Source organism: Saccostrea cucullata, unplaced genomic scaffold (assembly GCF_032062105.1).
Source record: "Saccostrea cucullata isolate Sc308-1 unplaced genomic scaffold, CSIRO_AGI_Scuc_v1 ctg3337, whole genome shotgun sequence".
Lineage (NCBI taxonomy): Eukaryota > Metazoa > Mollusca > Bivalvia > Ostreida > Ostreidae > Saccostrea > Saccostrea cuccullata.
In genome coordinates, this window is record NW_026926010.1 from 64,679 (window position 1) to 82,519 (window position 17,841).

General features: G+C 34.3%; 1 protein-coding gene across 1 annotated transcript in view; it reads right to left on the reverse strand.

Moving 5' to 3' along the window:
* LOC134270382 (uncharacterized) overlaps positions 1-17,841 on the reverse strand; it is a 43,744-nt gene that overhangs the window by 11,168 nt on the left and 14,735 nt on the right. Inside the window, exons 7-16 of the mRNA XM_062752622.1 lie at positions 17,557-17,787; positions 13,396-13,647; positions 12,831-12,968; positions 9,800-9,937; positions 9,366-9,503; positions 9,003-9,140; positions 8,453-8,590; positions 1,165-1,302; positions 787-924; positions 452-589 (exon numbers count right to left, since the gene is read on the reverse strand). Coding sequence (XP_062608606.1) covers positions 452-589; positions 787-924; positions 1,165-1,302; positions 8,453-8,590; positions 9,003-9,140; positions 9,366-9,503; positions 9,800-9,937; positions 12,831-12,968; positions 13,396-13,647; positions 17,557-17,787 — 1,587 coding nt within the window. The remainder of the gene's footprint in view (positions 1-451; positions 590-786; positions 925-1,164; positions 1,303-8,452; positions 8,591-9,002; positions 9,141-9,365; positions 9,504-9,799; positions 9,938-12,830; positions 12,969-13,395; positions 13,648-17,556; positions 17,788-17,841) is intronic.

Genomic DNA, 17,841 nt, shown 5'->3' on the forward strand with positions numbered 1-17,841 from the left:
ATTTTTCAACATATTTATTGACGTTATAAGAGGAATAAAAAGAAAAAGTATCGTGTCCTAAAATGTATTACGAGTCAGTTGGTAGGAAGAGGGCAAATAAACCTTTTTTTTGAAGATGGACTTACTTTTTTAATTCAAGAAAACAAAACCATCTCTAGAGATTGTTACACTAAATTCAGTTGTAGATCATAGGATGTTATCAAACATAACAGAACAATTAGATTTAATCCTATGACCTCAGGTAATTTTTTTGTCAGATACATCAAATATTTTCTTGATTTAATGATCTTGACAGTCTTTTCATGTTTTATTTATGATTTTCTAAGTTTAACAGACATAATGATCTGAATAATTGGTTTATCAGCAGTCAGGGTTCTTTTTATGAATGACAAATAATTTTTAACTGTACTTTGATTCTGCTGTATGTTCTTACATGTACAATATAAATTACCTTCAGAACAAAGCACCCCTTTATATCCAGCTGAACATCCCTCTAAGCAGCTACCATTAACATTATTGCACTGTGTATCGCGAAGACAATGACCACAGCTTGCATTGCAGTTATAACCATACGTTCCACCGCTACATTCTTCAAAATAAAGAATAAGTATAATTCATGTTTTTTAAAATTATTTTTTGTTGGTATGGGACAATATTAGATGGTCTCATCAAATTGTTTGCAGATTTACCAAAAAAGTGAAAAAAAAGAATACATACAATATGTTCATTAGAAACTTTCATACTTAAAGAAATGGCGTCTTCTACAACAACAGGATAATTACTTACCAGTCTTACAAAGAGAATCTGTATATCCAGGAGAACACCCATCTAAACAGGTACCGTTTTCATGGTGACAGTCAGTGCCATCATAGCAGTTTCCACAGGTTTGATTGCATTTCAAGCCATACCTCCCACCGTCACATTCTGCCAAAAAAGTTTTAAAAAGGCTTCAGAAGATGATGGAAGTTATTGTTATGTACATTTGTTTTCAAACCTGAGTCTGAGTGTGATTACTATTAGCTTTTAGCTTTACTTTTGGACAAAAACACAGACAAAAATTATCTGTTATTGTAAAGACATCAGAATATAAACTATAAACAGGTTAGGTAACTTAACATATTATTGCAATTACCTTTAAGTGCATTGTACTTCAAAGTATCTAACCTTTCTTACAAACATCCCCTTCGTATCCAGCAGAGCATCCATGTGAACAAGAACCGTTGACATGGTGGCATTGTGTATCATTAAAACAAAACCCACATGTTTCACTGCAGGATGCACCGTACATTCCTCTGTCGCATTCTAAAAATAGTTCACATATGAAACATATGAAAACTAGATGCTGTCATGAGACAGTAATACCCACACTAAGGTGTTTGCCTCTAAATACACACTCGTACATGTTAGGCTTAAAGTCTTCCAAGGAAAAGTCAAAATAATTCTATAATTTACACAGTACAATTTCAACCAAATTTGGCAAAAAGCATCTATGGGTGAAGGGGAACAAAAATTGTGAATTTCATGACCCCTGTCCCCCTGGGGCCTGAGGGGTGGGGCCAAAACCACTAAAATTAATGCAATCTTTAAAAATCTTCTTCTTTACTCCTGGACATCAAGCAGTCAAACTGTTTGCATGATTGTAATCAGCAATGAGTCCTCTACCAAAATTGTGAAATTCATGGCCCTGGGGTCAGGGGTTCTAGTGCTAGGGCGGGGCTAAACAAGTATATAGTGAAAATGCATTATTTCTTTGAAAATCTTCTTCTCTGCTCCTGGGTATTGAATAAACCAACTAAGTACATAGTTATGATCAGCAAGAGTGCCTCTACCAAAATTGTGAATTTTATGGCCCCAGGGTCAGGGGTTCTGGTGTAAGGGCGGGGCTCTATTGATTATATAGTGAAAATACATGAATTCTTTGAAAATCTTCTCTGCTCCTGGGGATTAAATAAATTAACTAAGTACATAGTTATGATAAGCAAGAGTGCCTCTACCAAAATTGTGTATTTTATGGCACCAGGGTCAGGGGTTCTTGTTTTAGGGTGGGGCTCTAATGATTATATAGTGAAATGCATGTATTCTTTGAACATCTTATCCTTTGCTCCTGGTTAATATACTAATGATCTAATTACATATTTAATGGCAGGATTTATTTCATTTTCAGTTTTACAAACCCTCCGCTCAAGGTTTTGAATTTTCAGAAAAAAATAAAACAATTTTTTTCTTTCCGATGTCAAATTTGAGTCGGGATCGAAATTTCAAATTTACGAACTCGCACTTCCGGTTTTAAGATGAAACGGCGGGTAAATAAAGCTAGATCTGAGAAGATAACTTGGTTTAGTGTAAAATTCATCGATACGAGTGCCATTGAAAACGTTTCGCCCGTTCAAAGGACAAATAAAATGGTGACGACTTTGTTGCACAATGACATGCTGGTGAGATAATTATGTATTCGTTTCAAAAGTATTATTTTCGTCCCCCAGGTTTTAAACTGCCTGTGGTAGCTATTGCATATTGCCAGCGACATTCTTTAGGTCTCTGTCATAGCTTACAGTCTAAGCATCATTCTTCAGAAAAGGGTTGCTTATGCATCAGATGTAATGAATAAAACTATGGGAGAAGTTAAGTCCATTTGAGGAAGAAATAAACAATAACCTGAAGAAATAAAAAAAAAGTTCAACTATTAAAAGGCAAGAATATACAAATATATACAGGCATGTAGTATCATTTGTATAAGCCAGAAAAATTATTTTACACTTAACTTAATTGAAAAAATGTTCATCCTACTCCCCAATACTCCCTGTCTGTTTTATGATAGGAATATTATAATTTTAGGCAACAAGTAATGTCTATACATTTACCTAACACATATTTAAAAAATGAAGATATATTGAAAGACTTTTAAAGAATTGATTTTTTAAAATATATTTTGACCAACATCACAAAATTTAAATATAACTGGCCCAAACTGGCAGATGATGAAATAAGCAATTAAATGTTCTACTTTCCTATTTGTAAGCATTAAGTGTCCAGTGGTAAGGAGCCTATTAGAATAGCTTAAAAAAAGAATGTACAAATGCTAATAACTGATTTATCAAAAAAAAATTTTATTTCCTTCTCCTTCGGGACTTTTTTATTCTCATTTCATAACTAAACTTAAACATAAAAAATGCTGGCCTTATAATGAAGAAAGGGGCCTCTTTCCAAATAGATAATTTCAGGGCCGCTGGGTCAGGGGTACCAAGGGGGTACTTTGACTAAAATAAATTAATGCTTTGAAATCTGCCCTTTGATAAGCAATGGTCCCTCCTTCAAAATTTGTGAATTTCATGACTTTGGATAAACACGAACCAAATACAATCGCTGGAAAGTTGTTACATGATACTCAGGTGACCTATAAGGCCCGTGGGCCTCTTGTTTTTTAATAGGATACACATGAATATGGAAAAGTTATGTTAAAACATAGTTTGTTATGAATTAATTTTAAAATTTGTTCTTCAACTACCGGTATACATGTTTACATGTAAACACCTTTTGGAAAATTTCAAAATTACATTGGGTTGCGTCACCCATTTTCATATTTTTAGATTAAGCACCACTCGGCACACCTCGGCCGATTCGTGCTTCATCTGCATTTAGCCAAGGTTTGTCAAATAGGATAGCATGCACATGCTGCAGTGTGATGTGTATTGAAAAAATCATTTTGTGTTATAATTGGATTATATTTCATGAAGTTCACAGGACCTATGACAGTCGGTAAGTACAAGTTTAAGTATAGATTGGGGTAAAATGAACCGAAATGCAAAATTTAGATTAGGTTAAAGTTCAAAGATCATCGCATGCCACAGTATAGTCGGATTTCACATTGTGAAGTTATCTCCCGTTGTCGATGTGACATTCAGTTACAGGTGCAGATCCAGATTTTTTTCATGAGGGGGGAGGGGGGGTTCACACCTCAGTCAAAAAAATGTCAGCCCAGAATTTTCTCACAAGCAAAGACAAAAAACTGAAAACAAAATAGAAACAATGATAGTGGGGTCGTGGGGTCAATGTTTTCTAAGGGGGATGGTGTCCAAAGTAATTTTTTATTTGCTTCAGTATATAGTCTTATTTAAATAAGAAAGCAAACCCCAGTGGAGGGGAGGTCCAATCTCCCTAGCCACTCCCTGTTCGTGACATTGCAATTGATCTTGTGACTCCAAAATAGAATTTTTTTTCCATTTGACTATATATATACCGGTACATATTTTGTTTCTTGTGTTTATAAATAATGTCTGACTGTTTGTCTGCAGAAATTTGATCAGTAATTTAGCTGAAATTTTTCATCAGTAGGTGCTAGGGTTTTCATGCTTAACATGTGTATTCATTGTAAACTTTCAACAGGTATAAATATGTTTGACCTTGGCCCTAGAGTTAGACCCACTTAAAAAATGAAATTAACCTTGGCAATTAACTTTTGAACAGGAAGTACTAGGGATTTCTTTATATTTCACATGTGTATTCCTTGTGACAAGCCTTTCTTTCGATACCAACAATTTTAACCCTTTGACCTTGATCTTTGAGTTTGACATACATTTGAGAAACTTCAACCTTCGCCATAAGTTGCCATACGTGGGCATCAGTGTTTAACAAACACATCTTGTCTTCATTACTTTTAAGTGGCGGTGTCTCCATATGAGGGAAAAATTCCCGAGAGAGATGTTTTCACAACAAACAAACAAATTACTAAAAATAACATAAAACATGAACATGTTGGTTGTATCTCTTGTTCTCCCTTGAATCAGAAATGATTACATAAATAATTTAAAAATAATTACATGTATCATAAGATTTGAAAAGGTTGTGCATCTTAAATTGACTAAGTTTTGTGGTTGAATTAGCTATAAAAGTTTACTAGCTTTATTTTGCTACTCAGAACACCTTGATTAACTATTTTCAATGATACTGTTTTCTGAAATGTTCAGTTTGTTCAACAATGGATACATATGTCATACAATTTCAGTTTCTCAAAAAATGCATAAAAAAAAGCTTTTCAAATACTGTAACCATGGTAACCTTTACAAAATACATGTGAATCCTATGCTTTTAGCTCATTTGAGCTTTTCAGGTTTTTTTATCCCATTACGTCTGTTGTCCATTTGTTTGTATGGAAACTTTACATTTTTAACTCGTTTACAACCACTGGGCCAATTTTAACCAATTCACATTGAAATCAGTATATGTACATCTGTACGTCAGTCTGTCAATTTAACCTTGGTCATCACAGTCATATCTATTGAATGAGAAGAGACAAGGCATTTGTATTAAACATATGTATAATTAGTATTTACCTGTGACAATACCATGATTTTTTCTACCCATGACCTTGAAGTTTGACCTACTTGCAAAAAAATTGCATTGTTTTAAATTCATCACTTTGAAAGAATTCATATTATACATGCATGTATATTATTACCTATGATAAGACCTTTCTAACTAAATCATGAATCTGTGACCTTGACCTTGAAGCTTAACCTACTTTTCAAAATGTTGCATTTGCTTATAACTTTGGATTGAGAAGAGATATGACTTTCACATTTGACATGTACAATACTCGTAAGAATTCAAGATGTTTCCCAGCATGCTTTGATTTTTTACCCTATGATGTTGATGTTTTACCTAATTTTCAAAATATTTAACTCTTCTAAAAGATGATCAGGCTACTGATTTGACCCCCCGGGGCAAAATCAAAATTCTGAAACCTTACTGTACATCTACATGACACCAACAACCATCTCCCAAAAGATGATTAGGCTGCTGAGTAAAATGTAGAAAAAGTTCAGGGAAGACGGGGCTTTTAGCATAAAAAATGTCATTTTTCGACTCCCATTTGATCCCCCGGGGCAAAATCAAAATACCGAAACCTTACTGCACATCTACATGACACCACCAACCATCTCCCAAAAGATAATTAGGCTGCTGAGTAAAATGTAAGAGGAGTTCAGGGAAGACGGGGCTTTTAGCATAAAAAACGTCATTTTTCGACCCCCATTTGACCCCCGGGGGCAAAATCAAAATACCGAAACCTTACTGCACATCTACATGACACCACCAACCATCTCCCAAAAGGTGATTAGGCTGCTGAGTAAAATGTAGAAGGAGTTCAGGGAAGACGGGGCTTTTAGCATAAAAAACGTCATTTTTCGACCCCCATTTGACCCCCCGGAGCAAAATCAAAATTCCGAAACCTTACTGCACATCTACATGACACCACCAACCATCTCCAAAAAGATGATTACGCTACTGTGTAAAATGTAGGAGGAGTTCAGGGAAGAAAAGTGTGACAGACGGACGGACGGACATGAGTAACAACAATATACTCGAACTTTCTTTAGAAAGTGCGGGTATAATAACGAACAGCATTCAAGATCGAAAGTCCATAAAACGATACAAAATAGGAGCAGAGCAAACATGGACCTCCAAAATATCAGAGGTGGGATCAGGTGCCATGGAGGAGTGAGCATCCCTTGCCAAGCGGTCACACCGGCCGTGTGCTCCTTGTCAAGATCGGGAAATAACGGAAAAATCAGTCGTTAATTCAGTGTATAAATAATGGAATAACAGTAAGTTTGCAAAAACTCAGTCAGCATTTCAAACAATGATAAATCGCATTTGCTGGTAAGGTCATGGTATCGATCATAGAAATTACGACATTATGACTTTAAAGAGAATGCTGATATTCTGGTTTCATCAACTTGTTTGTCAATAATTTACCTTGCATACTCTTGCGTATCAAATCAACTGAGATATATAAACTCCGTATGCAGATTTATGATGTTATATTGCTAAAAAAGTCAGGGAAGTTGACGATAGAAAAGTTAAAGTCATCACGTTTATCATAGAGCTTGGTTGTTTGATTACCATTAACGTTTTATCTCAAGCTAACCGAGGTATATCGTATCGACATAAGAATGGAAATTACCATTGAAATTACTATTGTTAATTGACACTATGTCGTTGATATATCTGAATGTCGATTTTAAAGGCCACAAAAAGTGTTTTCTTATTTTCATGCGTAAGATTTTTGGTTCATATGAATACAAAAATAGGTATACTAATAACTGGGCGTAAATGGTACCCATGGGAATTCCAAAAGATTGTTAGAAGACTTGGTCAACAAAAACAACATAGATTTTGTCAAGCAGAAACTCAAGCATCTTTTTGATGACAACTTCAGAGTACTTCTTTGTACATTCAGAATGTTTTTGAACAAAAGAATTTTGCAAATGACAAGGCACTGTGTAAGTAAATTTATGAGTTTCGTTTCTATTTATAAAGCAGCTGTCAATGATATCAAAAAGCTAAGCCTGGACTTTAAAGCTGAACACGATTCGTAAAAGAATTTGTCCGCCATTTTTGTTCCCGATTCTCGCTACTCTGCAAACCCGTATATAAAGGTCAGAATTTCGTCACTGTTCAGTGTAATTAGTCGACACGGTTGTAGACGGACGTATGCTACACAGGACTCGGTAGCGAGAAATATAACGTAATACTTCGTCTAATACAGGAAAGTAAGCTACCAAATAAATTTTCACAATTATAGTTGTACAGGTCAGTGCAGTATACAAACAACACAGATACACATAACTGCAATAAAATGTAAACAAAAGTAATGCACGAACACGGGTCGCCATTCCACGCCGATACCCCTGACAATGACGCAGTCAGGCGTAACAAATGCGACGAGTATACCCTAGTGTTGATGTATCGTAGATAATTATATAAAAAATGGCGTATGCCTATTTACGAGTCGTGTTCAGCTTTAATTATCGTGGGGAATGGTTGTGTATAAAGTTGAAACGTCGCCAATTTTTTATGCTGTTGATTTTGGTAAAGTCTTCTGATCTCAAATTGTCCATAAGTTCCTTGGAAGTAAAGTATTAACATCCGATTTACAACACTTTTTGAATATATTGTCGCACAGTACTCTTGACGTTCCCCCTTTACTACTGCTTATATCTTATTGAGAAGTTAAGAAAGACGCTTGGTCGAACAATTACTGGAACCCGCTATGTATCTTTGTTTGTAAGGTTCTTATGAGGTTTCGGGATGTAATATATATATGGGAGTTCAAAATCATTTTGATTATTTGGCATTCGTATATATTTAAAATATTAAAAACTAACATTTGATGTTGAAGAATTTCTTCCTAAGAAAGGGAACTATGAGTGTAATTGCATTTCCACTTCTAGAATTGAATCCAAGTTCTACTAAAATAATACGTAATTAATACTTCTTTAGTCATTTCTTTTGGTATGCGTACTTACACATTTTCTCTCATTGATGCCATGTTAAAAAAAATATTTTATCTAACCAAGAAAAAATTGAAAATATATCTATTACGATTAAAAATTAATTTGCATGAAAAATTTCATAGCTGAAAGACAATATTTGTCTTCAATGTTACACTTACCTATAATACAGAGGGGTGTCTTATATCCAGGAGAACACCCTCCGGTACATGATCCGTCTACGCGGTCACAATGAGCGCCATTAAAACAACGTCCACAGGTTTGATTGCACTTTAAGCCAAACGTTCCACCGTCACATTCTTTCAAAATATAAAAGAATGTTGATGTCACTTTTGTTCGAAAATCAAATTATTTAAGAAATTTCTTATTTTTTAATTCTTTGTACATATTATATATATAGTGAATATGAAAAGAAATAATATTTTTTAATTCTGGAAATTAAAGTCCTGAACCTGATCAATTGTTTTGTTTTTCAAATATTGTTTAAGTCTAATGTAATAAAAAATAACAATGTATATTCAAAACAACTTAAGTATGTTGGACATGCTGGACATTTTTGACCTAAAAAAAATTAATATTAGCATAAATTTAGAAACTTTCAATGATAATTTTTTTTTTCGCGATATTTCTTACGTTGTTTACATAGAATTCCTTGGTATTCCAAAGAGTCCATTTTTCAAATCCATTATAAAACTTTAATATATTTCTTACGTTTATTACAAAGGGGTCCTTCGTAACCCGCAGAGCAACCGCCTGAACACGAACCATTGATATGTTGACAAGGTTTATTATTAAGGCATTTACCGCATCTTTCACCACAAGATGCTCCATAAGTTCCCTCTTCGCATTCTAAAATGCAGTTTTTATATATTTCTGGGAATTTGTATAATACTTTCATATTTTTCTTGAAAGAAAAGATAAATATATATATTTTCTTAATTTTCACAAAAAAAAATACTGTATAACGAAAGAACTTTAATTTTGCTTAAAAATGTAAAATGCTTCACGTATCCGTTTAAATAAGCTTTAAATCGTAAGCACTGAACGAAGTTGGTTTTAAATAATAAAACTTACTGTCGATACATATGGGTGCCTTATATCCAGAAGAACAGCCTCCGCTACATGATCCGTCAATGTGGTTACAAGAAGCACCATTAAGACAATATCCACAGGTTTGATTACATCCCAAGCCAAAACTTCCAACGTCACATTCTTAGAAATAAATGTTTTATTTGTGTTATTTGTCGATATAGATATTCCTATTATTAGGCATGTTTTTTTTATTTTTTTTTCGTTTAAGTTTCTTCAGTATTTACTGTATATTGAGTAAATAATGTATTAGAAATATACCCGAAACAATCCTCAAAGTTTACAATTCAATAATATGTACATGTAGGTTTTAAAGTACATGTAGGGTCTGTGGTATGGTATAATCTACTAAAACACTCACAGAAGCATTTGTAATTATGTTTTTAAAAATCTCATTTTCTGATGTGTTTTTCTTTTACGTTTTTTACATAGAGGTCCTTCGTGTCCCGCAGAGCAACCACCCGAGCAGGACCCATTGATGTGATGACATTGTATATTATTTAGACAATGTCCACAACTCTGACTGCAGGCAGGTCCGTACATTCTACCGTCACATTCTAAAAAAGAATATAAACAAATTATGATATTAATATTTTTTCTCTATCAAAATCAAACGATCCACACTCCAATAATGTTCTCTGAAATTAATTAAAATATGCTACAATAAATACAAATCTGTAAAACAGAATTTACAAACATGCAAGCTCATGACCTGGTAACACGATTAAACCTGTTACACGAATAATCCTTCCCGCACACGATTCTACACGTTACACGATCTTACACGCACGATTCTTCACTAAAAATAGTTCAAAATATTTAGGAATCGATATTTTCAAAACGAAATACGGCTTAATACCGATTTTAGATTTTAAAGATTTATTAATATTGTTTCGTCTATTTTCAAAAAGAAATTTCTGGAACTAAAGACATGTAAGACTTCTTTGTTATTTTAGATTATAAATAATTATTTAGGTAGTTCTCCGACTTAAGAAAACTGAAATTTTTTTGTTCTATCAGAAGACGTAAATGTAGGTAGACTGTAAAATTTGATTGATTTGGATTTCATAATATGCAGAAAAGGAGGAACGATTTAAAAAAAATGGCAACATGGAATTACAAGTTAGCTCCAGAGATAAACACTTGTTTACAAGCGATATTAAATTAGTTCGTTCTGCACTCGATAATGTAAATTGCGCTTCATTCATTTTATTTGGATTAAAAAAAAAAAACAAACGAACTGCTTCTTTGACAAATAACATTCCGATAAAAACTTACAAAACGAAAGAAGTCGGTTCACTTTACGCATAAAATGGCCCTGTAGATATACCTATTGATTGATTAACACTTGATTTTCTATTTGAAGCATTAAAATAAAGTAGAGACTTGATGCTTTTATATCCTATTAAAAATTTTCTCCTCGAAGTCAAGGTCTTGAAGAACTGGCTTTATGAAATTGCAATGTTCTTGAATTTTTATGTAAACAGGTATAATTGAGTACTTTCAGTGAAGAAAAATAATATGAGCGCACTCTCTGATCTAAAAAATAAAACATGTACATTAATCCTCTGAAACAGCTCTATCATTTACTAGTTGCATATTTTAGATCAGAGGTTGTGATCTATATGAAATATCAAAAAATAGCTTTAAAAAATGGCCGTTTTTGTACACTTTTTCAGAATATGAGGAAATTGACGCATTTCGAGCCACGATCTGAAATTTTTTTGGATCGGGGCAGATCGCAGCCGATCGGCGTCTAAATAGAGCAATTTGGCAAATTATGGTCTTCGTTAGGACCGTACTACGATGTCCCTACGTCAAACGCGCTGCTAATACGCTTCTACTACGATGTTACGCAGACCGTTGCCGACAAGCGGCCGTGTTTACTGCGTTTACGCTACGCTGCCACTACGACATTGAAGACCATACTACGACGCTACACAGACTTAGATGACTGTACCGCGATGTCGCTACGGTGGTGCCGATCATATTACGTTGCAATACGCTTCTAGTACGATTTTGGCTATGAGGTAAATATATCTTGCAACCGGAGATTTTTGTAGTACGATTTTAGCGATGATGGATATCTTGCGACCGCAGTTTGTTTTGGGCCTTTACCACATGGTTTAAGGGCAATTTCAATCATAACTGTAACAAGATGTGAAAATGCTCAATTGTAAATGATCATCAAGTATAGTGTCACCCTGTATATGTAGTTTACAGATGATGATTGGTCAAATATCAGAGCTATAAAAACAAACTCCTGTCTGATAGGTCGTGGTATGATCGGCGTAAGGTCATTGTAGGTCTTCATAGGATCGTCAGGAACGTAGAGAGATCGTAGTGAGAACGTAGTACGAACGTAGAGGGAGTGCTGTATAAGCGTGCTTGGTAAGTTCCTACGCTCTTACGGCGCTTTTACTACGATCATGAAGATCTCTCTATGATGCTTCCGCGCTGCTTGTACGACTATGGCGCTTCTACTACGCTCTTTTTACGACTTCACCCCGATTCTTGTTGACCACGATCCCGCTACGCTTGTTTTGAACATGTTCAAAATAAGCGTGGTGATAGCGTAGAGCTCTCCGAGCATGAAGACCCTACTGCGATCATACTACGTTTATGACGACCCCACGACGTTTCTCCTGCGATTTGTCACGATCGGCCACGCTTTTGGACACGATTTGATCGTAGTAGAAGCGGCGTCTATGTGTGAACGGGGGGGGGGGGGGGGGTAACAAAAACTATGCAGTTTCAGAAATTCACAGGGCCAAATACGGCAAAAGTGAACCTTGTTCTTTAAACGTTTCAAAACGCACACCATCACGCACGATTAAAACCACTAACGATTGAGTCTGATATACGCACGATCTCGCACGTTGCCCGATGGATCACGCACGATACATGACCGATTCTATACGATTGTTTTGTCAACAAAATCGTTGCAGCCAATGTATCCGAAGGACATGTCTGAACGTCCCACAGTGGGATTCGGACCCGCGACGAAAGGATCAACTCCTTTTTTCGCGACTTTAGAGTCGTCGCTCTACCACTGCGCCACGCAGAAAATTAAAACACACGTGATCAATAATTGTGCTAACACCAACCAATCAACAGTTATGGTGGGGGTTTAATGATTTCCGAATTAAGATACAAACACATATTTATACCAAATAATTTTTCCCTTAGAAACTTCATTTCCGATTAAATCCAATAAATTTTGTATTGAATAATATCACAGACAAACTGTTTTTTAAAAAAACATGAAATCTATAGCCTTTGTCAGAAAATATTTATTTACATTTAAAAGATTTGCCGAAGAATACAAAACATAAAAATGAATTCAGTTTACAATTTATTGTGAAACTTATACATTAGAAACAAAAACAATGCGTGTACGTTTTGCGCAATTCGTTTTTACGAGCAGTTTAGGTATTTCCTACTACTTACTCTGACTACAGCGATGTCCTTTATAACCCGGATTACACTCAAAACAGTTTCCTGTAGAGATATTACATCTTTGCTCAAGGCAGTTTTCTGGACATAAATGGTCACAATACTGGCCGTAGAATTTAGATGCAGGGCACCCTGTTAAGGAAAGATGATACAAACAAAAAACTGGATGCCTGGATTGATATATATTTCTGGGCCTTTTTGTTGCAAATGATGCAACTAATATATTATCCCAATATTAATAAATTGTTAACCTTCTACAATGTTCAATTCTCTGCCTTTCTGCAGCCGTCATTATTAATGTATACATATATTTTTCACTTCAAATTCCATTTTTGTGAAACTTTGAATTAAAGAAAAATAACTATACCGTTAAACTTGTTTATTTTACTCATTGAAACATGACTCAGGTTGTTTTTCTCAATTTTAATGACAAAAGTTTGTTTGTATAACTTCTGTCCTTAAGTACAATGAAAATATTAATTGTCTCAATCTCAAAAAATTATCTAAAATCTAATATTTAGTTTATATTGTAGAACGTATCGTGATATTTAAAACCCACCATACACCTCCAATTCACACAGTTCATTATATGCATATTGAGAGTAGTAACTTGGATACGTCACACCCGGTTTCCGTTCGTTGTAGAATATAACATAACGCCCGTCATATGGACAATTGATTGTCTGGTTCTCTGTTGGTGTACCGTTTACTTGTTGTAATTCATGAAAACAAAGACGCCCACCGTCTTTATTTGTATTGTTCGAAACGTAAACATAAAATCCTGCAAATCGTTTGTGGTAAACTGTAGGACCTAAACAAATAAAATGTTTTCAACAATGTCAATTATTGCTGTTTTTCCTTTTTTAAATCTATATTTTATCCATGAGAAATCTAGGTAAATACACTTTTTAAAAATTATTTTTTGTATAAAATAAACAACAATATGATACACATGGAAAGCTGGTTTACATGTAGTTCATTTGATCATCATTTAAAATGAAAATAATATAAAAATGAAGTATAAAATTTAAAAAAAATATTTACATGCAAATATCATGTAATAAGTTTGTATTTTATTAACAAAATTTTTGAATATGTAATAATCGCTTGAAGTTTTTACAGAAAGTTTGCAAGTCTTGCTTATAATCTCTTCCGTGATTTCCTTGTCATGTGTAAAAAGTATGGCTTAATTACTTCAAATTTTGTTTACTCGTATAGAGACCTCACCATATACCGTCATTATCTAAAAATCCAGCAATTTATTTACAAGTGCATAAATGATTTTGACGACAAACACTTTTTAAAACTTTACTCGAGATATCATGGTATTTCTCATAACCTCACAACCAGCCTCTTTGTACATATGAACGGCCAACATAAGTTAACATAATCAAATCAAATATTTTTCATAAATTTCAAAATTTTAATTTTTCAAATCGGGAACTGCTTTTGCATCTCATTTACACTGTCAACGAATCCTGCAATTTTTATGCCTCCTTTCGAAGAAGGACGGGTATATTACTTTGCTTCTGTCTGTCGCTTGGTCTATCGGTAAACTTAGTTTCCTTTCATTTTTTCACACCCGTTGCATATACGGAAATAAAATTTGGCATACAAGTTTATCAGATAAATATCTAGGTCAAGTTCTCTGTTGGGTTCGATCGCGCAATTTTTCACAGTTATGTCCCTTGGACTTGGAAAAATTCCAATTATTTGCCGTTTCCGCTCATTTTCTTCGCGGAGGTTGCACATACGAAAACGTATTTTGGTATACAGATTCAACAGAAAAATATCTAAGTCAAGTTTTGTTTTGGGTATGATCGCGCCATTTTTGACAGATTTATGCCCCTTGGACTTGGAAAAATTCCAATTTTGGGAAGGGGGCATAAGTTTTTTATAAACATCTCTTGTTCTTATTGCGCATTTTTAACTCAAAAAACAGGTTCGAAACCAATGTTTAATATAATATATGGAAAATATGTATTTAAACAATTGAAGTAGATTATAAAATGAAATAAGATAATATGAGAAAGATAAAAAATATCTAGAATTTTAGGGTATTGAAACCCGAGACCAAAAACAACAAAATCAATTCAGCCTTAAGTAATTGACCACCCAAGGCAACTTTTAAGAAGAACTGTTCTTTTTTTTTTTGCATACATGCACTAGTTAATAGACACGAATTAGGATCTTTAGGAGAATTGGATGGCTGAGCTATTAAATCTTTTTTTTAATATACACACATACATGATGACCAAGTTAAACCAAAAAGATTTTAAAATATCACTCTACTTTGATACCAAAAAAAACAATCCAATCAATATTTTCTTTGGTTTAAGTGGTTCTAATTCTTCTTCTTATCTTTTAATGTTCACTCGAGAGTTCTCTATGTATCATATGTTTATTCTTCTGATGTCATTGACTTTGTTTGAGATTGCTCAATTGTTTTTGACTTTGTGGGTACTTCTCATCAACGAATTGATCCCCGTGGGGATTCGGGTTAGAATAGGGCCTCAGTACCCCCTTGCTTGTCGTAAAAGGCGACTAAATGGGGCGGTCCTTCGGATGAGACCGTAAAAAACCGAGGCCCAATGTCACAGAAGGTGTGGCACGATAAAGATCCCTCCCTGCTCAGAGGCCGTAAGTGCCGAGCATAGGCCTAAATTTGCAGCCCTTCGCCGGGAATGGTGATGTCTCGATGTCAGTTATTCTGGAGAGGGACGTTAAACGGTATACAACCAATCAATCAATCATCCAAGAATTGACATCCTTTTATGGACATGAGAAAACTAGCGATTACTTCATTAGCGATAGCCTTTAAAATTCAAGAAATGTTCTAAAATTTAGTGGAGAAGCAATTTTAATTGTTTATAGCATTTTTTTTCTCTTTTACTTCAGGAATTATTTTGATTTTTATAAGTACAAAGAACACAAAATTCATTCACGCACATGTTCCAAAGAATAATAATCACATACCAAATTGATATCATAACTTTAAACATTATATCAGCAAATAGAAATCTGTTTGATGACAGATAAGATATCAATTAAAAAATCGTATATATAACGTCATCCTCTTGAGGTCATATATGATACATTGTATCATAGTTGATGATAATATGAAGGATATGGATATAACGAACAGAATTCAATATCAAAGTCCATAGAACAATACAAAATACGAGCAGAGAAAAGACTAACCTCTAAAACAGAGGTGTGATCAGGTGCCATGGAGGAGTAAGCATCCCCTGATGAAAGGTCTCATGCGCCGTGTGCTCCTTGTAATGATCGGGAAATGACGGACAAATTCAATGTATATAATTAAAGGAATAACAATGAGTATGAAAAACGTCAGTCAGCATTTGACTCAATGGTAACTTGTATTTGCTGACAAGGTCATTGTATCGATTTAAGAACTTACGAAATGATGACTTTAAACGAGTCTGCTGATATTGTTTGTTAATGATTTGCTCGATTTAGTAATTGTTCATACGTAGAGCATGGTCTTGCGTATCGAATCAACTGAGATATATAAACGCCTTTTGCAGGTAATGAAGGTATATTGCTGCACAAATAAGGGAAGTTGACGATTGAAAAGTTAAAGTCTTCACGTTAAATATAATGCATTTATGGTACATTAATCCTCTGATAAGAGAGATAATTCTTAATGACACAAATGTTTATTATTCCTTTGTAAATTTGTCAGAATTAAGTGCCTTTTTTGTCAAATTTTGACACCGTAAGCCCTCCTATAATAGTTGTATTTTATTCAGCATATACATTTCCTTTGGAAAATCATAAAAGTTAAAGAAACATTTTAGATAAGTGAGCAGAGGGTTTATGAACCTTTAGTCACATGATATCACCTGGTTAAAAATATAGATATACATTTCGTTATCAAAAATTTATAATGCAGTCAGATATATTGATCATTACAGAACAGTTCCTGAAATTCATTTTATAAAGAAGATTTTTTGTTATACACTATGCGCCTGGTGGTAACAAAGTTCGAAAAAAATATTTTTAGCATAAAGGTCACAGTCAAGGCTAAGAGGTCATTGACCTTGGTGTCATTTAAAAGAACTTGATTAGTGGAGTTTGTATATTAAATATGAAGTATATATCTCTTATGGTTCACAAGTTATGGTTAAAGTTCCCAAAAGCATATATGTCACATTAACGATCACAAGGTCATTGACCTTAGTGGCATTTGAAAGACTTAATTAGTGAAGTATGCATACTTAATATGATATCTCTATCTCTCATGGCTCAAGTTATGTTGAAGGATATGATTGAAGACAAAAATCTATTTTAGCGTGTAAGTCACAGTCAAGGTCACAAGATCATTGGTCTTGATCTCATTTGAAAGACCCTAATTTATGGAGTATGCATAACAAATCTGAAGTCTCCATCTTTTATTGTTCAAAAGTTAAGGCGATTGTAAAAACTGCAGACAAAAAAAAGGCTATTTTAGCATATAGGTTACAAGATCATTGATCTTAGTGTCATTTAAAAGAACTTGATTAGTTGAGTAAACATACCAAATATGAAGTCTCTATTTTTCATGGTTCAAAAGTGATGGCGAAGGTTAAAGTTTGTAGACACCGAGACAGACAAAGCAAAAACAATATACATCCCTAATATATCAATCCGGGCTCATAAAAAAAAACAATATACCCCCGGATCTGTCGATTCAGACGCATAAAAATAGATTTCATACTTGCAAAATTATCAGTCCTATAATAGATGTGGATGTGACTAATGCTGACTATTTTCTCTAGATCTACTCTCCACTCTGCCGTTGATTGACTGGGGCCTGATATTGTACACTGTCCTCCAATAGCTCCACGGTCGAAATATTTCCCATCCACTGCTTTCGCTGCTCCCCATTCTACTAGTTTATCTGGCCAACTGTGGTTCTGCCAGGCAGGTCTCCCCAAGGCTAAATTTACTTGTAAACAAAATAACAGGGAGTGCAGTTGTCCTTTAAAATAGTTTAATGTGT